The sequence below is a fragment of the Colius striatus genome, chromosome 3, assembly GCF_028858725.1.
Source record: "Colius striatus isolate bColStr4 chromosome 3, bColStr4.1.hap1, whole genome shotgun sequence".
Taxonomy (NCBI): Eukaryota; Metazoa; Chordata; class Aves; order Coliiformes; family Coliidae; genus Colius; species Colius striatus.
The window spans coordinates 33,330,317-33,357,242 of record NC_084761.1 but is presented as its reverse complement, the minus strand read 5'-3'; the positions used below and the strand labels follow the sequence as shown (position 1 = coordinate 33,357,242).

The 26,926-nt window shown below is 37.9% G+C and overlaps 1 protein-coding gene across 4 annotated transcripts in view; it reads left to right on the top strand.

Moving 5' to 3' along the window:
- The window catches only part of INPP4B (inositol polyphosphate-4-phosphatase type II B), a 344,498-nt gene that overhangs the window by 129,599 nt on the left and 187,973 nt on the right, over positions 1-26,926 (top strand). For all 4 annotated transcript variants that reach the window (XM_061992339.1, XM_061992338.1, XM_061992341.1 and 1 more), the window contains 2 exons: positions 22,213-22,331; positions 24,085-24,201. In XM_061992339.1, coding sequence (XP_061848323.1) covers positions 22,213-22,331; positions 24,085-24,201 — 236 coding nt within the window. The remainder of the gene's footprint in view (positions 1-22,212; positions 22,332-24,084; positions 24,202-26,926) is intronic.

Sequence of the window (26,926 nt, the reverse complement as noted above, 5' to 3'; positions counted from 1 at the left end):
GTGCCCCAGCAGGCAGAAGTGTAGGGAAAAAAAAAAAACCAAAAAGCCATTTTCAGACTTGTTTGGGCTTGTGCTGGATGGAACTCTGTTTACTCATGGTGTCAGTAGTTGTGTTTTGCATTTGGTTGTTTCTAGTAGAAATTTATGTTGTGTTGTTTGTTCTTGCAGCATTATTGATTGAGTCATTGCAGCTCCATGAGTGATCTTAACACATTGGCTTCTGCTGCTGCTGGTCAGGTTACAAATAAGAGTAGCAGTGTAAACCTCCTTGTTTTTGACTGGTATTCCCGACCCATGTCATAAGTCAGGGATATTTGGCAGCGCAGACAACTGTGTAAAGCTTTGTGTCTTGATCCTAAAATAATTTTAAATAGTTACTCATAGAATCATAGAATGGTAGGGTTGGAAGGGACCTTTAGAGATCATCTAGTCCAACCCCCCTAGCAGGTCCGCCTAGATCAGGTCACATACGAACATGTCCAGGTGGGTCTTGAAGACCTCCAAGGAAGGAGACTGCACACCCCCTCTGGGCAGCCTGTGCCAGGGCTCCATCACCCTCACAGTGAAATAGGGTTTTTTTATGTTTAAGTGGAACTTTTTATGTTCCAGCTTCATCCCATTACCCCTTGTCCTGTTGCTAGATACAACAGAAGATGGGATGTCCCAACCTCCTGACACCCACCATTTAGCTATTTGTAAATGTTAATAAGATCTCCCCTCAGTCTCCTCTTTTCTAGAGTAAACAGCCCCAGTTCCCGCAGTCTTTCCTCCTATGAAAGATGTTCCAGTCCCTCGATCATAACACATAAGACATTTGCATTTGAGGAATCCACCTTCAGTGACTGAGTAGTTCATAGAAGCCTTCAATTTTATCATAAGAGTGATCCTTTTTACTGGAATGTCAACATACTCATGCCAACAATTCCTAGCTCCAGCCACCCTGTTCACTACCACTGTGCTACTTGTATGTGTACAAATGACCATCCATGCAGCATGTACTTCTTGATGATGAGACAGGAACAGTTTAGTTGGAAAGACTACATGTGCTCTTTAGCCCAACCAGCCAGTTAAAATACCTCTTTCAAGGGCAGCCAGTCAAGATTCCCTCTGTAGAGTTCACCTGATTATTGGCAGGACTGGAAGGAACTCTGACAGGCTGGTCTGTACATCTAGGAAATATGCTCTGCCTTGTCATGCCAACTGAGCCAGATAGCTGCTCCTTGGCTGCTGGCAGGGCAAGGGCACTAGTTGGCTGATCTCATCTTATGAAGGCTTGATTTATGTAGAATTAAAGATTTGACATTAGTTTCAGCTAATTAGAGGCCTCCAAGACCTCTCCATGAGACAAACCAAAGCACGGTAAGCAGGGATGAGAGAGAGGTTTGCTGCAAGCATTCACTCTGCTTTAATGTCTGCCTAACTTAAGTAGCCAAATCTTAGGGCCCTGTAGAGATGTTTCAGCTTGCTTAGACTACTCTTTGGTATTTAGAATTTGGAAGGCAAATCAAACAATAACCTATAAAACTGGTCTCTGCCTTGCAAGAGTGGCTTATATCTATAATTTTATTCATATGCATTAGGTAATATTATGTTAGTTAAGTAGCATATATATGTACGCAAATAAACGTTTGATTACAGCAGTTAATATATACATATGTAAACCACATTAAAAAATAATTGTCGCTTCTCACGTAATTGTACTTTGTAACTCTTCTATCACTGGTTGGTCAATACATAAAATGCAGAAATGGAACTCTCCTATAACTAAAAGATAAGATAGCTTTTTAATAATATTTACGTGCTGTCTGATATGACTTGTACTTAGGGACAGTGTGTCTAAATACTCCTCTTCAGTGTTTCAAGTTCTGCTAACTAATTTTTGAGATAATGTTGTGGTATCCAACTTGCTGCATTCTTTATTTTTATAAAATGTCCAAAATATTGCCTTTTAAAAAATTTATTTTATAGTTGAGTCAAGTTTTTTATTTTGATTTATTCATTTTCTGAGGTTAAAGCAAACAATAAACCCCCTCTGAATTATTATTTTCCACTGCAGTACACTCAATACTTCTGAGACTGTTCCTGATCTTGTAACATTCCATATTTTGCAGTCGGAGCTTCCTTTAGACCAAAATTTTTTATTTCTATGTAGCTGAGGACTGATTGGAAATATGACTGGTTTTTTGAACCTTGTAACCATTGGGAAGTTTGACTCTTCAAACTATATCTTCTTTTTTGGCTTTTCAAGTTCTGCATGCTGTTTTATGAAGCACTAGGAGGTAGCATGTGTCAGTCTGCACAGAGTGCTGAGTAGAGAGGAGAGGCAGAGCAAAAGGAATAAAACCAAACCTATCTAACAAGCAGTGATGCTAGGAATCTTTCCCATGCCTTTGAAGTGCACAGCATTAGTTGTTTTATAGATATTTATTTTGATGTTACCGATCTTGGTTTCTTCTTTAAAATATCCCAGCCCATGAGTTCCATGTCTAACTAAATATGGTGTAGGTTCCTTGATTTCAGTGTAGCTACTTTGTGATATGTGAATTTAGTTAAGTATTATGTAATAGTGATGGGGGAAAAAAATATGTTACACATATTGGTAAACACTACTATAAAGTTTTCAAGAGCTTGCACCTTTAAAGATACTTGCATTTTCTTGGTGGTGAACTGGAAAAGCAGCAAAAAACCCCTTCAATAATCAGAAAAATGAGGGAGCAGGGCACGAGACGTAGTTTGTAGTACAAGTGCTCAAACATGAACACAGTAATGAAGATGATGATAATATGCAGAAATACATTTGAAAATATAATGAAAGAAAAATTGCTACTCCCTCAGTGACCAGCAGAATTCATTTTGGCACCTTTCAGTGTTTTTTTAATTTCTCTAACTGTGTACAGCTGTGAAGAGAGAGCAAAGGGTGTTGCAGCTGTAGATGTAGGATGATAATCCAGTTAACTCGGTCTCTACACATATTGTAGGCATATTCAGGTACTAATTTTAATGAGAACATCTGTGCAGCATCTCTAAAAGGTTTCGGTTTCTTCAGAAGTATGTTAGAGGGTGAATTTTCATGGACTGTCCTACTGATGCATAAACTCGAGGTAGTTTTCAAGGTATAGAATAACGTAAATCTCGTGGTTATGTCCTTTTAAAAAATCCCGTTAAATAGTGAAAAATCCACAGAAAACTTCAGTAAGTAGTTGAAAGAAATAAAATTTCAATTTTTGGGGTATTTCTTTTTTAATTTCACCAGAGAGTGGATCGATATGAGACCTGCCTACTTGTTATTGCAGAACTTTTTATTCTTCACTGTCTTTATTTTTCTCAGAGTAATATTGTGAAAGCATCCCGTGGAAAAGGATGCAGATTTGACATGACTGCTTTGTCTTGAAGCAGATTTGACTGCATATTGAACCTAAGTAGTACGTTGATGCTGTTCAAAGACCACAACTAAATGATTTTTCCAACTCTGAAATATAATCTGGAGCTTTTTCAGCAGCAGATGTTCCTAGAGGAGTGATAAGCAGAGATACTATTTTTGTCCATACCACAAACTCGGAGTCAAAGTCCTGATCCTAGCAGAATTTTCCCATCTAACTCTGTTATCCTTCTGTTTCATCGTGTTACTAGCTGAGTGAATAACTGATGCTTTGTTGTGTTATCCAAGTTGAAAGTAAAAAGTTATCATCGTGTTTTTGAGTGAAGTTTTAAAAAAAAGGTGATAATTTCTCTGAGAATGAAACTGAAACTGTTGCTTTATACTGAGGGGTGTTTATCCTTCAAAAACAATGTTGTCCGTGTTAGGAATAATGTTATTGAAAATATAAAAATGAGGAGTGGTTTTGTGCTTTTTGAAATTGTCATGGTTTAGCAAGGAGCCACTTTTGCTCGGTAACAGGAGGAGGGAGCTGCAGTGCACACCCAGTAAATAGTTCTAGGTCTTTCCCTTGGGCTCTTGGAGGACCTACCTCCAGCCCAGCTGAGCCAATCTGGCACCTCTGCAATCACTACTTAAGGACAGGAATTTGAAGTGCTTGGGAGGAGGTGTAAGAGTGGTACAATATGGAGGCGATCATGCAGACTCCACAGTCAGAGAAGGAGGAAGGAAGGAGGAGCACCAGACCAGAGACCCCTCTGCAACCCATGGCAAGAACGTAGGCTGCGCCCCTGCACCCATGGAAGGCAATGGCAGGACTGAGAGCCACCAGCCACTCCAGATGGGTGCACCTGGATGGGCGAGAAACTGTGGGCGAGAGAGCCAGTGCGCTGCAGAGCAGACCCACATGAGAGGCAGAGACGAGCTGCAGCCTTTGGGATGAACACACGTCAGAGCAGCCCGTGCAGGGCTGCCAGGTGTGTGAAGTACCCTGTGGAGGAGCTGGAAGGATCTGCGAGGAGGCCACCTGCTCTGAGAAGAGACAAACGGTAGAAGTCATCAGGAATAGAATCACAGAAACACCAGTCTGTGGCCATAAAACAAAACAGAATCACAGAATAGTAGGGGTTGGAAGGGACCTTTAGAGATCATCCAGTCCAACCCTCCTGCAGGAGGTCCACCTAGATCAGGTTGCATAGGAACGTGTCCAGGTGGGTCTTGAAGACCTCCAAGGAAGGAGACTCCACAACCTTCCTGGGCAGCTTGTTTAGGCTGACTGAAACTTGCCCTCCCTGACTGACTGAAACCCCCATTCCCTGTCCCCCTGAGCCATTCAGCGGGGGAGGAGATAAAGACACCAGGATCAGGGCTCTAAGCCCAGGAAGGGGTGGGGAAAAGGTGGTCTTAAAGAGCTGTTTGTGCTCTTCATCATTGTACCACTCTATATTGTTTTCTGTTTGTTATGTTTTGGAGTTTTATGGTTATGTTCTAGTTGGTGGTGGATTCAACTATTTGCTGTTTTCTTCCCCAAGCTGAGTAGCCTGGTTTGTTTTTTCCTGGACCTTAAAAGGCAATTAAGCTCTCCCTGCCCTTTAGGAATTCTCAAGTCTGTGGTCCTTGAGTCAAATTGTAGTCTTTTGTCCCTTCATGGGCCTAAACCAAGACAGAAATTTTTATTATATTTTTACATTTCTCCTATTTTTTTATTGGAACAGATTGATGAATTTTCCATGAAATTGTTCTGGTCCCACACAAATTTAATCTTCCAGGAAACTAACTAATCAGAACTTTTTTCTAGTTTAACTAATATACATTAGATGCTGTTTCTTCCCAAGAACAACGTGAAAAAGGTACAAGACAAGTTAAATTAGGCAGAATAAATTAAGGAAGTAGAAGAGGTATCAAATGGTGGGGAAGAATGCTTCTTTTTCCTCTGGGAACTACTCTTCTTCTGTCTGAGACTGCAGTGCAGCATAAGAGACTGTAAAAGGGTTTCATTCTTAGCAACTCAGTGTTGCTAGGATTATTTTTTTTGACAGAAAGGACCCTCCTAAAGAGGTAGTAATTTCAAGCTCAGTCTAATGGACAGTTGACATGTTTTATATGGTTTTGACTTAGGACATGTTGTGGTTTGTAAGTCCTAGAGGAGTTCCTTTTTTCCTCCCACCTTATATAGGTGAACTTGATCTAACTTTTAGTCAGTTTTACTGCAATTAAAAGTGAAACTATCTGCCAGAAATGTTCTAAGGTAGTGAATGCCTGCCACCTTTCATGTCTTACTGTCATCGCTCTTTGGCAGAATTTGATGAACGGGGTAGCATATATCGAGCAAATTGATAAGTGGGATCACCTAGAGTTGAGTGATACTAAAGTAGTGACCCTTGAGGAGAATAATCCCTGTACTTCTGCAGTCACAGTAAGCTTGCTTTATTCTATGCAGACATTCCGTGAACATCGCTGATGAGTGATTTGAGGATGGATTTGCCAAGACTCCACATCCATATTTTTCCATCTCTCCTCCCCCAGTACTTTGTTAGTTTTTGAGAAGGCTTTTGAGAATTTGTCCAGTATGATGGAGTAGAGAGATTCACTGACATACCAATACGAGTAGTTAAGTAGGATGTTTTGGGGTATCTGCGCCAAGGGAGATTTAGATAAGACATTTGGAAAGGGTTGGGTGTCAGGAGGTTGGAACATTCCTTTTTTTCTATAGTAGCTAGCAACAGGACAAGGGGTAATGGGATGAAGCTGGAACATAAAAAGTTCCACTTAAACATAAGAAAAAACTATTTCACAGTGAGGGTGATGGAGCCCTGGCACAGGCTGCCCAGAGGGGTTGTGGAGTCTCCTTCCTTGGAGGTCTTCAAGACCTGCCTGGACATGTTCCTGTGTGACCTGGTCTAGGTAAACCTGCTTCTGCAAGGGGGTTGGACTAGATGATCTCTAAAGGTCCCTTCCAACTCCTACCATTCTATGATTCTATGAGAGGGCTATTAAGCATTGTAATGGGCTGCCCAGGAAGGTAGTGGAGTCCCCATCCCTAGAGATATTCGAAAGGCTCATAGATGAGGTGCTGAGGGATGTGGTTTAGTTTAGTGATGAGCTTGGCAGTGTGAGGTTAGTGGTTGGACTTGATCTTAAAGGTCTTTTCCAACTGTAGGGATTCTGTGATTCAGTATTAGTAAACTGAAGTACAAACTGGATTTTAAGCAGTTTTCTCCTATTCAAGTTCACTGAAATTTAAGTATATTCTGTTTCTGGAAGTTTTTGCTTTTAAGAAAAAATTTCTATTTGAGCTATGAGGGGAAAGTGGATGACAGCCTTGTAAATACAAATGTGTATAAATCAGGGCTCGAACTAAGGGAAGCTTTTAAATCTAATAGAATAAAGGTTCTCACAGGAACTTTCACCTGTTTCAGCATAAATGCTTATCTAGAGATAAATTTTGAATAGCTATGGCTGCTCTGTTTAGAGAGGAGTTTATAGATATCTGAATTTGAAAAGCTTTATAACAGTTGAAAGGGGTTGGTTTTTGGTTTTTTTTTTTTATTTAACCATTCTGAGAGACAAGGATTTTATCATCTTAGTTCTCAAATGATACAGCAGATAATAGGATTAGCTTCTGTCAGAAATACACAAATCCAGAAATCTTGTCAGATTTAGCAAACTGCTGCGTTTACAAGGCCAACTAAAAAAGAGGACAAAGCTAGGAAGGACCTTTCTTTTTAAAATCTTAAATAAATAAAATTGGTAGGCTTAGTAAAATAAATTTATTCTTGATACTGAAAATGAGACAATGTCTACTTCACATTTATCTCATAGGCTTTGTCAACATTGTCTCATGTTTGCAAAATTCCTTCTATATGTCTGTACTGACAACTGGAATGTTTTCTGAGTTTGTGTGCTAGAAACAGATTAGTCACAACAGTTGGGTCTTAGCAGAGGCTTGTCTACCTCATTCCTTACCAATAAGAGTACTCAAGCTGCTTTGCCTGAACTAATTCTAGTTTCTGAGGTAAAATACTCAAAGCAGTCAGAAACCTTGTATGGCTTATAGAAAGTTACATAGGAAAAGGGTTCCAGAATTTCTTAAGAATTTATAGATGTAGGTAGGTATTTAACGCAATTCTGTCAGAACTGGACTATCTTAATAGTTTTTATCCCATGTATATTAAAACCAAACTTACAAAGAATTTGGTGCCTCAATTTGTCCTTTAGTATTTTCACAAGAGTAATGCTTGGCTTCTGAAGTATTGGGTGCTCTAATGAATATGATAGAAACTTTTAAATTATTCTGATGAAACTGAAAACTGATGTTTCCAGGGTAATTTTAAGCTACTTCGTAGGAATGTAGGATTAAAGATCACTAAGCTAGAGAGAAGTTATTTTTGGCACATGCTGCTGCTCTTTTTTCCTCATTATTTTTCTCTTCCTCCGTTTTCCCAAAAATACACGTCCTACTGTGCATACTTTCTTCTCTTTGTCTTGCCAACTTATTTACTCTTTCCAATTCCATTTTTTATTCTCATTTTCTCAAGTGAGTCTTTTCAGATTCCCTAGCATGCCTCTTGTGTAGACCTCTTGGATCTCGTACTATGAGACTTGATTTGTGGGGGCTGTGTGTCAGTGTCTGTACATGTGTATAGCTTATTGCACCTTTAGTCTTTAGTGTGCCAGAGTGGTAGACTAAAGTAAGTGACAGAGGTAAATGTGAGTTCAGTGGCTGAGGAACTCTTAGGAAGGGGAGAACAATGGCTTACCTAGCTACTCCCTGCTTACAGAAGGAGCTTTTATGGGCAGTATTTTCCTAGATGAGATCGCACTCTCCCATTGTGTGCTCAGCATCTCCAAATGATCTGATGGCTTGTGCTTTCCTGATACCTAATCAGTTCATGACTGATTCCTCTGTTTTTCCAGAAAACTTGTCGAAATGAATAGGACTATTTAGATCCTTATTGAGAGTCATTCCTGTTGCAGATGTTTATTCACAGAGAACAACAAGCCAAATAAAAAGAGTTATTCCTTTGTTCTTATAGAAAGCTCTGTAAGGCTTCCTTACCTACAACAGAGATTTGGATGGCAGTTCTGGCACATTAGCCTTCTTCCAACCTTTCCCTACCTCCCAGGAAGCTGACATTTCAACTATTCAGGATATAATATTTTTTTTTTTTTTTTAATTCCTTAACCGTGCTGTTGTCAGGGAAGCTTAGAAGTCATACAGTGTCTGCAAAATTGTTTTCAGCAGTAGATGTTAGTCTATTCCACAGCTTTGTTACTGAGAATAAACTATAGATTTATAAATCCTTTAAAATTATCCTGCGTCTCCTGCAGGAAGAGCTTTTTTTCCTTAAACTGCAATGTCTAGTAGCCTTAAAATTTTAAAATGTACTTCTACTTAAAAGAGAAATGGTGTATACCACTAAATATACTTAGGAGCTATCTTCAGTATTGCTGGGTTTGTGCTTCAGTGGCTGAAATCTTAGCTTTCTCTGCTACTGTCCAATGCCCCTTACTGTTCTAGGATTTCTTCTAGACAGGTATGAAAAATAGCTTCTATTTTGGAATTATTGTAGAGTCAGTTGCGATGCCAAAAGTAACATTTATGATTAGAGGACTGGAGAATATTAAGGAACTGAAGCATCCTTCTTATGAAAAGAGGCTGAGAGAGCTTAGACTCCTCAGTGTGAAGAAGACTCACGGGGGATCTAATGCATGTGTCTAAATACTTGGTGGAAGAGATGGATGGTAGGAGATCCAGGTCCTTCTCAGTTATGCCCAGTGAATGAACAAGAGACTCTGGACTGAACTTAAACACACATGAAATTCAATTAAACACATACAGAGACACCGCCAATGTTTTTTTTATTGTGAAGGTGGTCAACCACTGACACAGATGACTTAGAGAGGTTGTGTAGTCTCCATCTTTGGAGACAGTCAAAACCCAGCTGGATGTGGGGGCAACATGCTGTAGCTGACCCTAATTGGGCAGAGGGGTTGGAGTGGATAAGCTCAAGACTGATTCTATGATCTATGTGGCTGGAATTTATCCTGTAACTTTCGAATACAATTTTTGAAGCTTCCAAAAGCTTGCTGTTAGTGATTGATTTGCAATGGACCCTTGTCATGTTCTGTACTGTATGTTCAGAGTAAGATATCCATTGCCTTGATCTAGAAATTCTTCAGGACCACTAAATAATCTCTCATAATTATGTTGAAATTAAACTATAAAAATGTTTGTCATCTATGAGGACTCAAGCAGTTATAAGGAACTTCCACTATTGTGTTGTTACGAAATCCTTTATATTGTGTTTAGTGTGCCTCACGTAAGGATATAACAACAGCCTGAACTGCCATGCTTTTTTGGCATGAGTTAGAATGAGTTAGGACTGGAGAGACTTGAGCAAATGTGGAATTAAAGTTTTGTGAGTGCTTTTTGTGTAGTATAATATCTTCTTAGTGCTTTATGGATTTTTCTTTGTGTATGTTTCCATGTAAAGTTTTCTTTTTTTTTTTCCCCCCCCTCTTTATTCCCACAGGGAAGACTCACTAGTGAGAATGCTGGCAAAATGCAAGCTTGAAGTAGAATGTTTACTGAGTGTGTATTTGCAACAGTGGAGTTATCCAGGAATAAAACTGAAATGAATGCTTTTACCCTGAGTTAAAACTCTTCCCCCTTCCTCCATGAATAAAAGTCAAAGACAAAATAAACTGACAAAATAAATGACGGTTTAGTGATTAGTGTCCTTTTTCCAGGGGAGTGGACCATGGACAGGCTATGGACAGTAACCCAAATTCAGTGACAATTGGATGTAAAATAATGTATGTAAAATATAGATGGTTCCTTTCAAATTACCTTTTTTTTCCCCTGTATACCTGCTGCCAGTTAGTTTTTCTTTTTTTAAATCAAGATTGGACAATTTTAAGAGGAAGACTTGAGTGTCTGCTTGTATGCGCTTTCTTGTCTGTTGTCAACTTTTTCTGTTTCGTAGCTGCTATGTTAGAGGGGAGCAGAATGATAAACCTGTGGGTCTGCCCTGTATGTGACCCCTTTCTGGTCCAGTGCTCTATTCAATTAAAAGAGGCACTGGCACCATTTCTCCTTCAGCCGTCCTGCTGGGTCTGTTGTGAAGGAAATCAGCAGTGATGTTTTTGCAGAGTGTGGACTAGCATCTGTGCCCTGCCATGGCCTGCCAGCCCAAAACTGTCAAGATAGGTGTGTGATTTGCAAATCCTGATGGGGCCAGAGATAGACTCAGAGCTGCTTTGTGGTGTCAAGGCTGAGGCAATCAGGACGTGCCCAGAAGCCAACCTGCAGGCATGTAGGGACCTCTTAAAGTTGAAAGCTTAAATACCTGGAGACTTAAAATACCTCTAAAGCTGGGTAGTGAATGCTTAGAGAGTTCTGTTTAAAACCCACTTGTGGTCATCTCTGTCATATGTGAGTTTATGCTCAACTTTTTACTGTCACTTTTTGTAGTTAGTCTTTTCTATACATCACCTTTTAATTCCAAAAAAGTATAGATTATTTGGCAGAAAAAAGCAAGCAAATTGTTTACAGATTACCATAGTCAGGTAGTTCATGCCTCTTACTGTGCAGAATAGCAATGTCTAAACAGATATGAAACAATTCTGGTTTGCTGGGCCAATAAGATACTAACTGAAACATGAAGTAATTCAGAACATGACAGCTCTTGACTTCTTTGACTCTAATGGTACCACACTGCGTTAACTGAACATTTGTCTTTCAAATGGTGGTTGTTAAATACATCTTTAAATATGCGTTCAGAAATAATTGCAGTAATACTTCTATGTTATACAACATTTCCTGATGGGAAATTCCATCATAAATTCCATGAAAAGCAAAACATCTAATTAATAGAAAACAGAAGTCATCCCACCCTTTTGAACACGTAAGTTATAAATGTGCTTATTTTTGGAAGTTTTGAAATGGATGTCCTGCGGTGAGATTTCACTTTAAAAGTAGGTTCCCCTGCAGGCCCTGAAGAAACTGCAGTTCTCTTAAATGCAGCACCATAAAAGACTGCAAAAGTCTTTCCATAAAAGACTGCAAAAAATCCCACACAAGACTCGCAGCACAACAAGCAGGCCAACCTGAGGTGCTCGGAAGGGCTTTGCTGAAGATGAAATGCCTAAGTGCTTTTCTCCATTCTTTTACTCCTACCTTCAGTGACTAATAAAGTTTTTACAGTTATGGATGCTTTAATTATTGTGATTAACCACAGTGTGTGTGGTTTTTGTGTGTAATGTGGTACATGAAACTCAAATAAAAAGAACTGGACTAAACTTTAAAAATGCCTGACCATCTTGTGAAGTATACTTGAAATATTCAAAACAAGTTAAAGCTGACACTCTCATCTGAAATCCTGTTGTGCTTAAGATTGATTTCTGAGGGGCTGAATGAATACACAATTTCATTGTGATAAGTTAAGAAGAATTTGATCTTAGCATCCTTTGAAGACTAGAATTCTTCACACCTAAGAAGCTGAGGGTTGTTGGCAGTGGGATTTTAAATGAACTGCTTAAAAACCCTAAAATGGGCTAACACAGTTTTCAAGTTTGAGACCTGAACTTACCCGTGTGAAGATGATGAGCAGCAATACCTAGGTCATTCTTTGTTTAAATTTCAAGTCTGCCAGGGAGTGTCTCTACCCTTCCCTCCCCCACTCCCCGCTTTATTCCTTAACTAGTTTTTTTTTTTTGTACAAAAGAGATGAAATAGTTTAAAATTATTTCTCTGGGAAGAACTCACCTATGTCTTTATATATGTAGACAAATCAAAACCTGGAGAGTCTCAAATATAGGAATGTAACATTTTAACATTGTATTGTAAACAGCAGGTTTTCATCTTTGAAGAAACTCCTGCTGGAAATTACAGTCTATTTATAGTATAAGGATCCAACTTTCTGCTTTAGGATGTAGTATACTGGGCTCTACTGCTCTGTAGAAAACATTAATGTCTTCCCTCTTTTAAATCGTCTTTCAAAATGCAAGCTGTAAACCTTTTGTAAATCTGTAAGTTAACAATTTAAATGATAATTATGGGTCAATGTCTTTGAGGACGTGAATCATAAAATCATGGAATGGTAGTGGTTGATAGGTGAACTTAGTGTTGGTTTTGAAGTAACTGGAAATACAAATATATATACTGCTTTAAAAATGTTACTTTTAAGTCACAACAGCTACAATTAATATGGTACTTGTTACCCTGTACTTTTTTAAAGGCTGTTAGTACCAACAGAGTTCTTGTGAATGAGATGTACCTTTAGGAGTAGAAGTTATTTTTTCAGGATATATGAGTAGATGAATCCAAAATGCTCATGGGGGTGGATTCCTTGAAGCTTGTCCTCTGATACAACCCTTGATCAGTAACCTTTTATTTTCTGGACTTTATGTGGAAAGATACAAATATAAATATTAATTCCTTATGAAGGGATTACGCTTTGCCTTCTCATCCAGGTCCCATGCTATTAAAGTAATCTTAATTTATTTGTCAGAACAGCTGCTTTGAAATCCCCTGAGGAGTGAAGCATTGTCTCTTAACTTGGACCTCTAATTTAGTTGTTAATCTTGAACTGTCACCTTTCCAGATAAGATTTACTTATATTAGAATGTCTTTTCCTTTTAACTGCAGCTTGAATGCAGATTACTTAGCATCTATCGTGTTTCCTGACTAGGAAGTTTAATGGTTACACGTCTAAAAGTGTTTGTTCTGGGTTGCAGAAATCTATTTTCTCCTTTGGTTAAAGTTGTGTCTTACTGTTACTTGCCTTGACTTGGAAGTACATTTTAGTTTGACTTCATTTTAAACATGTCAAAGAGCATGGGTTTTGTTTTGCTAAAAGATGGCATCTGGCATATTGTTTGAGGAACCAGCTGTTTTGCTTTCTGTTTTCTGTAGAACACCCTCTTTTTAGACAGAGCTTCATCAGTCATTTTCAACATTTGACAGGCACCTATGCAACAAGAACCAGTTGTGAATCAGGTGGCATTTAGCATCCCAACAGTTGGGGAATAAAAAAACCCACTTTTATAAGGCCATGTTTTGATTTACTTGAGCACTACACTTGGAGAGTATTACAATGGTCCAACCTTTCTGCCATGCTCCCTTTGATGCTGGCTTTTTTAGGAATCTTTGTGAAATTGACAAACACTACATTACTTCCTTGCCCTTCACTGGAGGCTTCATCCTTGGCATGTGAAAAGAAGAAACACAAATCTTTTCTGATAAATCAATGTTACAGGATGTTCAGTTAGACAGTTGAGCAATAACTTGGCTTGCAAGTCTAACTATTGTCAATGTTTTCTTTTGTGAGTTACTATATTTAATACAGCTCCCTACTGCATCTTGCCCAGGCACCTTCATCTAGATTACCTTTGCCAGGTAACAGCTGAAGAAATTAATAGTTTTATTCACCTACAGTGTCTCATGTGCAACAGGGCTATAAATAAATAGTTAATTATAATTAATCAGAGACCTGGCTCCAGATAAGTGTATGTGAAAAGGTCATCCTTACTGCAGCCTCTAAAACTGCATTCTTGTTTAGATGCAGTCAGGACAGTGTTAACGTCAGTTAATCTTGGGTGGTAATAGCAAAATAGCTGTGGGGCCCTGAAGTCTTGTCCAGGGTGTATGATGTGCTGAAAAAGCAGAGTGGATCGCTCCCTACTGTAATCTGGATTCCTGTCACTGGACTTACACCCAGAAGCCAGAGTACCTCACTCACAGCTGCTCAAAGTAGCTGTAGTGCAGTGAAGAAGCACCCTAAAAGATTTCAGGTTGTTTAGAGTTCTTTCTGAAACTTGTCTGCTGGAGTTGCTGGAATCTGTGTTGCTTCACTACCTTCCTTTGTTTTGCAAGGGAAGCGTTTTTCCTCACCAAGCCTGAAAGTATGATGTAAGGATGTATGAGATGACATGGATTTGGAGTAGGGCTAAGCAACAGCTGAGTTTTCCTTAAATATTAGAGAAAAAGACTGCCTCTACAGTGTTTTAAAGTGATACTGCACACTAAGGATCAAAACCATGTAATGCTTCACTTAGCAACTGGTAGAGCAGTTTATAAATGCTTATGTGAAAGCAAGCAATGTATGCTGTTGCAATAAAAACAGATGTGGCAGACTGAAAACTTCAAGAGAGACTTGGCACTTGATGATACATTTCAATACTTTTATTTCTGAAGAGATGGACAAAGTTAGGAATCAGATGAATGTATTGTGTTTAGAAAATCTGAAAGAAATGGTTGAGGTTCTAGATGTTTGTTATGAGCTTGAAGTATAAAGAAACTCTTAGTTAAAAGAAAAAGTCTCTATACCATTTGCTATTTTTCTAATTCTTCCACTCTATTTTTGGGATAGTGAGAAATCTCTGAAAGAAATTAGAAGTTTACTTCTTTATTAGATACTTGATATGATAATACTGGGAAAAGGTGAAGAGGGAATTGTTATTTAGCTCTGTTTCCAGAAGATTTTAAACCCTTTGGTGATATTTTAAAATACCAACAGTACTAAAATAAATTACAGCCTTGAAACAGCAATATCAAAATCCATTTTGATTTTAATATATTTTGAAATGTAGTAATATATAGCAAATTTATGTAAGACTTGAAGCATTTATTTTATTTTATTTCTAATTCTTTCCTCATTTATCTCACCAGAGAACTGAAGTCACCTGCAGGTCAAAGCATAAATATCATTAGCAGGCAGTGCCATGAGCTAAATAGTTTTGGACAGAAGGTAACGAGAATAATTGAGAATCTAAAGCAGCAGCTCTGCTTTACTGTCACTAGACTACTGCAGCGTCTCAGAAAAACAGAGTTCTCTGTGCTTTTAGAGGCACAGTGTGCTCATAAGGAAATGCAGTCTTTTTTAGAAGAATTAAATTCTCAAAACTAAATATAGCACTACATGAAAAAGATAAGAGATACATTCTCAGATATTGTTTTAGAAATATTGATCGAGAGCAGTTTTCTTCATAACTTAAGAAGCCAGCTCTTCTGAGCAAAGCTAGAAATTAACTTATGAACCCTCGTTACCATTGTATAATTTTAAGTCTAGAACACAGAGGTGGCAGATGTCAGTTATATGCAATTGAAAATAAAGCTGATGGGACACGATCATTAGCATGAGTATCCTGGAACAGATCATCTAATGTTAGCAGTGCATTAATGCACTACCAAAAAGTAGATTTCACTGAATGGATGGTTAACTCTTGCAGTTATGCCCTCGCTTCTACAGTTGGAAATATGATGTCTGTGAGTTGCACATTGATCTAGTCAGTCATTTTCCCAAATATCTTGCATCCATTTTACTTAAATTCTATATTAAATTCTATATTCTTAAATTCTCCTTGTCTAGGCTGAATAGCGAAGCTGCAATATGAAATAGGCCTGTTCTAACACGATAGAAGAATTGAAAAACACATAGGAAACAGTTATTATTGCTGCTGGTAATAGTAATGCAAAATTAGAGTCTAAGCCTTTGCATTTATTTTACCTTCCTGGGGAAACCATAAGGATGCAGTTGGAAAGTGCTCTACGTAACACTCTAGTCCAACGTAAGGCTCTCAGTAAAACACACAAGCCACACAACCTAAAATTTTTATTAATACTACAAATCTCAGAGTTGGCAAAACTTATTCTGAAATAGATCACTTCTGATTTTCAGAGTCGTGATTCTAACCAGATTTATCACTTCATGTGCAAATAAGATTATGAGTGCAGCTGACATCTGAACTCTTGGGCATGATCACCTGCATTTGCTCCCAGCTACTCTCATGTGTGTCTTATTTCAATGACTGCTAAATAATTGTGTTCTTTTAGTTGCAAATTAAGTGGTTACTGATTGATGTTCTTCTCAACAACATATCGATATATTGCTTACAGTGAGTACTACTAATGTTGATGGTGTTTATGGGGGCTTTTTCACCCAACTTGTATTTGTAGAGATGCCATAGAAATACCTTTCCTTGTGCTTCATCTGATAAGACATCCCTATCATCTCTTTCTCCTTGGACTGTTGGTAGGAACTTTAGTCCTGCTGTTAATTACAGGTGTCCCTTGAAGGGTGAAAGTTGTATTACATGTTTACATTTCCTTGAGCTATAACTAGGTTACTTTAGCAACCAGCTATTTGTCCCAGAGAACAAATATTTTTATAGAACCTTCTCATCCCCAGTGAAAGGAAGGGTGATCTTGGATGTTTTCTTAGGTAAAAATCAGTGAATCTTTACTTACTTGTTTATGTAGTCCAACTGTCTTCTATTCCATGGAGATTGTTTTCATTGCAGTTTACCTGAGTTAAGTATTGTTTTTAGCTGCTACTGTTGATGAGTGTCCCTCCTAAATACATACCTGTTTCATGACTGTGTAACTGAGCCCTCATGGCTGCATCCTGTGATTAGTGTTGTACCATGAATTTTATTAGGAGTCTGCATTGCAAATTTTGTAACTACTCTGTTCTTTTGGTCCCTAGGTAGTGTTGTTTCTTACACACCAGCAAACTAAGCATTCCTGCTGACATGTGAATGGGACGACTAATTAGTAGTATTTATGATAAACCAATTAATAATATTTACTATGGAGCACTAACTGGAGGGGTGCTTATTAACACCATGCTGTGCTAACACCAGTCCTCAAACGTTTGTCTCCTTTGCTTTTCAGGCATATTTTGCCATGCAGAGAACACATTGCTGTCCTATTCTCATCCCTCTCCCAGTTGCCTTTATGCTCATCATTCAAAAGTATGACCAAAGCTTTCCTGGATGTGCTGCAAGCTGGATTCTTGCTAAGCTTTTATGTGTACCTGACTGAAGGTATTCTTTTCAGCAAGCTTGCTTAGTGCTGTGTGTTCAGCAGAGACAGGAGAGCGGTGATGTGCACTTTCTTCCCTCATGCCTCTCTTATCCTCCTCAACATGCCCCTGGGATGGAGGAAAGAAAGCTGTGTCCTGTTTAGTGTTCTGCATGCAGCACAGGTCTGAAAGCAGTGTTATTTTACCTAATGTGTCCTGTTGCCCATTAAGGAATAGCTGCACCTCAGTTTATTAGTCCGTCAAGACAGGCTGTACATTATTATTTATCAACTAAGTTGCTTTGGGATGATGTTGCTGCAATGCCAATGAACTCAAAAAAACCCACTTTTGAACATGATGTTTACATATATATCTATGTGAGATACACAAGCTTCTCTGATGCCCCTTGTCTTCAGATACTAATTTTCTGTACTGTTTTGACAGCATAAAAAACAGTGTGCCCTGGAGACAAAAAGGCTGTAGTGATTAATTCCTGTCCTTTTCCAGCCCCTTGGTATCTATTTTGGTTTGGAAAATGGGAAGGAATGAAGCAGTGGGAAATGGTGTTTCTGTCACTGGTTGTGTAAACAGCTACCTCACAAACTGCCATGTAGGCTAATACATGTATTGTATGAATCTGTACTCTGGGAAGCCATTCACCAATGTGCTGTCATCTCTCAGACTAACCAAAATAAACATTGCTATTTCAATGCCATTTCCCAACTTTTGGGCTATTTCTTGGCTTCTTTCCCAAACAACTTTTTGAACTCTGAGCTGAGGATATCTTTCAGTCCCTCTGCCCATGTCCTTTGTTCCAACTGCTGGATTGTTTTCAATTCTGAGAGTAGCTGCATCTCTCTGTTTGTCTGCCAGATTAATTTCTTTGGTTTAAGTGGGCTTAGTACTTGGATCAGTAATGAATACCTGGCCAGAATTTTTGTAGTTTCAGTGAAGGTAGATAATGAATTTCCAAACTATTTCTATGTTGTTGTTTCATTATGTTTCCCCTTTTTATTGTATCTAGACATAGGGATTTTTTTAGACTTTCTCTCTCTTCTCTGTTCCTCTGTACAGGTAACGTTTTCAGAAAATTCTCCCTGATCCCATGAATCGGTCACTGAAACTAAAGCAAGATTGTTCTGTGTTTACAGCATAGCTCAGTTTTGAGGAAACGGTAACCGGTTGTGCTCTTCTGTTGTCTTTACATGCACACATAAAGAGGAATGATGAGCACAGCCAGCATGTTAGCACAGCCCAGAGAACAGTGAAATACTGAAAGTGGAAGAACTTCAGAATCCAACTTGTATGTTTTTTTGCAGAACATGTAATCTGTGTGCATTGTAGTGGTACTGGAATGTACAGGCATGACTGATCAAGAAGGAGCACTTGTTTACTTGGATTCATGTCAGAATAATGCTATAGTTTTAATAGTAGAACAGTAGTAGTAATGGAAATTAGATAACAATTAGTATTCTCTTGGATTTTATTCCTTAGAAAATAAGTGTTGAAGGATAAAATTGATTAAATGCTAACTGTATTAAGGCATATTTAATGGAAAGACAACTTTATATGTAGACCACAGCATTTCGCAAAATGCGTACGTATTTGTAAATAGATTCTCCAGCAAATCTTTTTCTTTGCAGCCTTTCATCTTGTTCTACACATACTGATTATTTTGCTGTCTTTCTTTTTATTTGCTTAGTATGTAGAGCAGCTGTTTCTTCCTGCTATCTTAACTTTTTCCTTTGTTGCTTTAAAAGCATAAATTATTCCTACTGCAGTTCTTCCTTAAACATTTCTTGTACACTGATAGGCTTAGCAGAGATAGGATCACCAGGGAAATGGATGACTCAGGCTTTTACACGCTGAGTCAACAGTCACAATGAATAGATTCATATACTTTTGGCATATAAGTACAAGCTGTCATGTCATTTCACTGAGTTTTGTTGATGAGTTTTTTCCAGAATTAATTCAAGCATAATGAAGTATTGAAATGTAATGTGACTGATGTATAGGGTCTGCTTGGGCATGGGTTCTTATGGAAAGGGTATAGGTGTTGTTACTTTCTTTTGCTGTGTTACATTTGCAGTTAAAAAAACAGCCTTAGCTTGCCTTTCATGTTTAGGCTCTTAAAAGTTTATTTTTGAGTAGTGTGTCACTAATACCCAGCACATGTGTTTAAATATATTACATATAGCTGATGTGTCACTTTTGCAAGCATGTAACATTTAACCTTTCGGACCATGTGTGTTCACTGTTTCTTTGAGGAGACCTAAGATTTTCAGACATCCTGCTAGGTGAGAGTTCAAAGGGCAATAATGCAGTGTGAGGCTGTGGAACTTGCCAAGCTATGAACAGGATATAACAAACTTCTCATCTTTGGCATCAGCTTAAAAGTAATCCTTGTGTTTTGTTAAAACATTCAGCTGGGCTGTTTTAAGGGAAGTGGTACACTGTGGCTCAAACTGACAAATCCTGCACCATGCTAAAACTTTGTTCTCTGCTAGCAAAAACCTTACTGTGTATCCTCTAACTGAAAGAGTAGTTGTGAAGAGCAGTAGCCCAACGTCACAACAGAGACAATAACTCTGCCATCAAAGTAGATGCAGGTTTCATTTTATTTAGTTCGTCCTTCTGCATTGGGATCTGTCAGTGAATTCTGATACTTAGTACTGATCCTCCCCATTGGAGATATGTGTATGAATTGTCTTCATGTTAAGTCTACTCAATGCATTTCAAGATCATGTTGCTAATGATCCAATGTCTGGATTACTCTGCTATCACAGAAATTAACTGCCTTCTATGCTCACATATCACCAAGGTGGTGAGCACTTAGTGCAAATCTTCCTATTATTAAAGGTTTATCAATAGGATAAAAGTCTGCACTCTTGCCTGCTAAAAGAATTAATCACATCTAGTTAAAGTATGAGACATCTCACAAGTAAATTGTTATTTATGAGGGATTTACTTCCATCCTTCATGCACTAATACTTTTTCTGAGAGTTTAGCTGTAGGCTTCCTGACAGAGTCACTGGTGATTTTTTTGGTAGATTTATTTTGGGGTTTTTTTTCTTAAGTTTTTGTCTCTTTCTGTTTTTCCCTTCTGATGTATTCCTGCCATCTTTGGAGGTCCATTGAATTGTGAGCTGGCCAGCCTTCCTTTGTAGTGGATCTGAAACTTCTGACTATCTGTCAGTGTTCTGGCTTCTGTCAGTGATAATGAGCTCTCTTGCCATTCCTCAGAAACTGTCTTTTACTGGGCTATATTATGAAAACATGATTATAGAGTTGAAATATTTTAAGCATTGTGTGGTGCTGTAAGATCAGGCTTTCAGGGGAAAATGGCTGTATCTGGAACTATCATTTATCTGATATTTTACTGGTGGTCAGCTTTAGAGAGAATATAGTTCTGATAGGTGAGTGTCTGCTCAGCCTTTTGTACTTTAATAACTGCTTTTCAGTAAATCTCCTCATATAATTCTTCAGGTTGTATCAAGTACTGCTAATATTTAGAAACATTTCAATAATATGGTGAGCCTTAGTAGCAAGGAATTGCAGGCAACTTGATGTTTGGGTCTGGTGCTGTTGTGTCTGCTGTTTCATTAAGACTTCATTGGTATCCCACTTTTACCACCAAATTATGATAAGGTCAGTTTGAGACTGTCTACCAAGAGATTTCATTGGCAATTTGGGCTAAAGCAAAAGCTTCAAAATATTCTGTGAAGATTGGGTATAATTGCTTCCTTTTAACTGTTATGGAAGAGTGGTAAAAAAGCTTCAGCTGGTTTTCCTTTTATTTCTTCAAGCAGCAGGACCACAGGAAAAGAAAAAAAAAAGTATAAACCAAGCTGAGCTGCCCTTTATATATACCAGAGCTTTCTTTGCCTTGGCTTCTCATCAGACCAGGTTTGCTTGCTGTGAGGATAATCTGACTCACCTTTTAGAATGTTAAAGGTCAGCTGCACCTGAGGAAGTCCCTGATTGGCAGTGACTTCTAGAAAATGGCCCCAGCTCTTCCATGAAAATTAGCCTCTCTGAAACCATAGGCTTTTCTTTTCCTTCCTCAGGCTTCTAAGAACCCAGTGTGGTTTGATGCACTGCAGAAAGCACTGGATAGATCCTATCACATCGTTTACTGTTGCATATATTTATCACAGGGTGTAAGGTTGACAGGTTTTGCTTTTGTGCCATTGCACAGCCCATTAGTCCACATCCTTTCTGCAGAGCGGCTAATGGTGCATTTGTTTCTTTCCTTCTTTTCTTTGGTGCTTTCATACTTTTGGTTAGAAGGCGTGACGTGTGTTAATCTAAAGAGTGAATTCAGTGACTTGTGTGACCGTGTGCCAAGGATAAAAATGAATTATTAAACAGCAACTGGATTTCTTTACATTTATTAGGTAGAATGAGTTTTAATAATAATGTTAGATAGCCAGAATACAATTATTCCTTTCTTTTATGTGGCAGTCACTGACAAAAGAATTGGTTGTTTTGCTGTCTGCTTTTAAGAATGTAGGTTTTAACTCAATGATTAATTCTACTAAAAAGTTTATAATGTAGTATCAGATTATTTGAACTAATCTAATCCCTGATAGTGTTTAACTGATTTAGAATGTGTTTAAAATGATCATGTGCTATGAAAACTGTCAGAAAAGAGATGATCAGATTAGGCTGCTAAGAGATTTCGTGGCCAATTAAATGAGTGCTTATGTAAAATTACCTACTATTGCAGCGTGTGTAAGCATGTGCGTTTGCGCACACACATTCATATACCAGAGCTGATGAGCCTCTGGCAGGGAGCTTTGCAGAAGCTGCAAGTATTTTTAGTGGAAACAAAATCTCAGTTCAGTTCTGCAGCATGTGACTTCCTATTTCTGTAAGTTACTTCCAAGGGACTTCCTCTGTTAAATCGGCTTGTCTCTAGAGATTTCATCTGGAGCCGAAGCATAGTCTGCTTTGTCCTGTGCCTGTGACAGCGTTTTCTCAGTCTTTTCTTTTGAGTATTTTATTTTTGTTTTGTACTGTTTCCAGCATGCAAGGATCTAGTGGCTGCTACACGTGATCGGAAGCTGAATACATTTATACAAGTCTCAGTGGTCCATCCAGCAGAGCACATTTTGACGAGATATTCAAGCACTGAAATCGTGGAGGTGAGAGTCTTTCTTATTCGACTAACATGTCGATAAATGAATTGTTCATTTCTTCTTTAGAACGTGAATGAGAAATAAAACAAGTTAGTGCATAGTCTTAGGTAAGGCATGCACACTCTGGCAGTTAGTAGAGCATACCTAAGAGTGTTCTGTATTTCTTGGCATTCAATCAGGATAAACAGTTAGAAGTGAACTTGGCTTTTCATGAAAGCTCTGTTGTTCCAAGTAGGAGACATAGAGAATGCGCCGGTTCTCCAGACATAGGTCTAGAATGAAACAGTTGCTCTTATGAAAGGTTAAGACAGTGCAAAGCAAAACTAGATTAAGAGTACAGTGAGTTTGTAAAGTATTTCTAAATTATAGAACATAGGTGTATTCCGTGCTCTGTTTCTTGATCTACTTTTCCATTGCAAAATTGACACTTCTGCAATTTGAAAAATACTAGCCTGCTTCTATAATTAGGGAAAAGAGTCAGTCTATGTAATGTCTATGACTTTATATAAAATAATTAGTAAGTTGCATCACATATAACAGCAAATGCTGTCTGAGGCTGTTTTGCTAGTCTTCACTTTGTCCTGGTAGCATCAGCATCAGAAACAGCAAAAATGGCTCATAGAGAAAATTAAGTGTGAGCAGGCAATGTAGGTGTAACTTACTTAACTTATTGGAGAGACTCATTAAGAACAGACAAGTCTCATTGTAAACACACATACATGATTATGCCTAAGGCTTGTTTTAACTCTTAAATACAATGAGAATATTTCATGAGCTCTTTGTGTGATCAGTTTCAACTAACTACTAATTAAATTATGGTTTCATCCGTCAGCCACCCTGCAATGGCTTAATTCAAGTATCTTGTATCTTATCAGGATGGTTCATTGCAGACTGTCTGGAATGATGTTGTGCAGAAGATGGAATAGATAATTTTTAATGTTTTAATGGAAGTTGATTCATTTCCTGTCACTATGTCCTAGATCTGAATAAGTCTCTGAATTTGTTGTGTTGAGGCTCTCAGCTTCATAGTCAAGGTTTGAGGCAGGGGAAGGCAGGAGCACAGGGCAGGTTTTTTTTCCTTCAAGGGAAATTGCATTTATCACATCAAATCCTTTATTTTATTTAATAAAAGTTTAAGCATACTAGCCTGGTAATCTTTGCATATTAAGTGTAATTAAACATTAAGAAATTGCAAACAACTTTTTATATGTTTCATTTAATTGTTTGTGTAAGTTATGATGTTGTTACTTCTGGTACAGCTTCTAGATGCAATCATAATGTTAAAAAGCATGGGAATGTCATCTTACTCCGCAACTACAGCCATTTTATTGTGACTTAATGAAGATATCTATTTTGTTTTTAAGTTACATCTTTAGTTCATTTAAATTGAGATGAAATTGCAGTACTTTCAGAAAGTATTGTGGGAGAAAGAAAGGGATTGTTTATTACAGACCGTGTTCCATGTACTGACACCTTCTGGCTAAGCTGTTTAAAGGCATCTTGCTGGGCTCTATTTCAGAAGCACTCAATAGATTTTGGAGTTAGAAAACTTGGAAGAAAGTTTTTCAAACTTTCCTGACAAAAGTTTGATTTGAAATTGTCAGGTTTTCTTATTGATTGAATAATACTTAGCTGTTCAAATCTCTCTGCTGTAGAGAGCTGTCCTCTTTTAAAGAGCCCACAGTTTCTGTACATCCATAATGGTGTTCTATGCATTGCACAGCTGTTACCTTACCGAGTGTTTACTTATGTTACACAGGGCACAAGAGATCCACTGTTTTTGACTGGTGTGACTTTCCCACCGGAATACCCCATCTATGAGGAGACTAAAATAAAACTAACAGTTTATGATGTCAAAGATAAATCTCAAGACACAGTAAGTGCTTTGCTTTGTTTTTTGCGTAAATCTTACTGAGGATTAAGTTTCTCACCATCTTGTTCTCTATCTCTTTTTATCAAGTTTTCAACTTTGGGAAATAGATTATGTAGAATTGGTTTTGCTCTTCTATTATAGCAAAAATGTCTTCACTTTTTGTTGCTATATTAAAGAACAGAGATCCATGCACTTAGGATGGCCCCTTTGCTATTGTTAAATTGGTTGCATGAATTACCGCAGCTATTCTTGGCAGTTAAAAGCTTATTCTTATGTTCTTTTTGATGGCAGAGAACATATGGAATAGGCCGAGAACACTGCTGTGAATCATTTTTCAGAAATATTTTTCTGATAAATATTTTACTGACATGCCCAAACCTGAATAATATGGAGGTTTGACAATGATAATAATCCTTTTTTTGAATTTATGTTATGGTGATACCTGCAGATTTCCTGTGGCTGTTGTTGTTGCTGATTTGTAGGGGTCCAAGATTTTCTGTGTCACTGGTAAATGCAAATCATTTTGGGTTCCAGTGTTGGACATTTTTGGTTTCGCTATCAACTTGTAACACCGAGAAACAGTTACTTGAAATTATATATGGAGGTCAATGGGACTATATGAGTGATTTAACTGCCAAATCTAGACCTTGAGAGCCATTTTATGTGCTCCAGGTGATCTAAGACAGCCTGACGTAGTAGAAGATACCATAGAAGATCTCTTGGGAGATCCGTGACTTTATTCTGTTGCAGCTGGAGTTCAGCTGATAGTTTTCTCTTGGGCATCAAAAATGGCCCTTGACACCTATATTTAATTGGCTCAGTTGCTTTTTATGTATTTGTAATTGTCCCACAGTATGAATAAAGACCTTGCAAGCTCATGTCATGACTTCATATGCATTCATTACCCATAAAATGGAAATTAAGGGCATAATTTACAACTTAAGAGTGTCTTTGAACTGCTTACAGAAATAAAGTTAAATGTTTAGAGAACTTCTATTTTATTCAAGTAGAAAATAGTTGATGTGTTTAAATTTTGCACCTTTATGAGTAAACAGGTTGCATTTATCTTCCTACTGTGCTCTTAATGGGAATATGTGGAATATTTTAGACACGGTATCTGGATTTGTTTCAGTTTATAGATGAAGGTATTTTTTTCTGTGGAAGATTAACCAGGGAAAGGATATGTATGCACATTCTCACAATATGTATGTATAATTGTCGGTTATGGTTTAGACTGCAGGGGCTTAAGATGGAATCTGCTGTTTACTCCATAGATCTGTCACCCGTGGACAGATAAAGGCATTGAGTAAAAGGAGTTTATACTTCATCCCTTCCCTTCCAGTTTCTGTTGTGACTGGCAGAGAATGGAAAATAATATCTTATTTGTAAGTGAAAATAAGTGGTCTTGATTCATGGAGCCATCCCTGTGCTAATACTCTTCTAGTTGCAGACCTCTGTACTATGTCATTTATAGGAAGAGATTTAGCCTAGAGAATGAATATAATTTGATATGTTTTTATGAAATTTATATAAATTAGAATAAATTTATATTCTTAAAACTCTTTATGACTGCTCCTTACAATTATAGTACAGGACTAGAGATCTCATTAACGCAGCTTGTAAGTCACGAGAGAGTAACTTTCTCTTTTGTCATGTAGTTATGTGGTTTGTAGTTACATAACAACAGTTAGGTAGTTAGGATGTAAAACATTCTAGATCTGTAGTTTATGGTACCTTTCTCTAGGGGAATCTCCCATCTCAGGTTTACATACATTTAGCTGTTTTTAATAATCATTGGTTGTAATACTGGATATAGGCAAGAAGAAATGAAAGAAGCAGTAAGATTTCAAGGTAGGCTGCAGCCTTGTGTGAATGACTCTGGGCCATCCAGGTTGTGATTTCATTTGTGGCAATATTTGGATTTCTGTTTACATCCTGGAATATCAGTAACAATAAAACTAAAAGTTTGACTTTCTTTCCTATAATTGGAATATCAATTGACTTTTTTGAGTCTATAGGTGTATATGGATTCATGAAAATCAGATTTAAACGAGCTATAGCTTGATACCATTACCAGCATAGCTGCAGTTTCACAGACTTGAATACTCTTGCTTTATGACACAAGAAGTGGGATGTATCCTTGTGGCAGTCTGTCCCAAGTGCTGTGGCTTCACAGTTCCCACTATCGATGATACAATAAAGCTGGCTTTCTTGTTCTTCAAAAACTGCTGCCACAAGTTATGGCCCCACCATTCCTCCAAACTGCCAGGTAATCCACTTGGGAGTAGAGGGGAATCCAAGGCTGTTAGGTATACTCTACTCCTCTTGGCTGTGCTTCCAGACCTGTCACCATCTCAAACAAATGAGCATTTGTGTCAGAATAAACCTTGGAACTGTCTGCAAAATAATTTGCAGAAATCGGGCAAAAAGCTACAGTAATAAGAATTCCCACAGAATTAGAGGTATAGTAGTCCTGGTTACTTCAATTAATCAGTTCAAAGTAGCTAATATCCTTCATCACAAATGTGTACTTTTTTTTTTTTCTTATTTCTCTTGTAATTGAAATAAAACTAAAGGAAATTAATTCCATGCATTAAACAAACTCAGCAGGATTTTATTGTCACAAATAGCAGATTGTAGAGAAAGTGGGGAAAGGGCAGTGAGTATCTAGCAGGGTAAAGCATTCTCTTGTTCTTTGTCTAAACTTGCTTTTGTTTATATGAGGGAA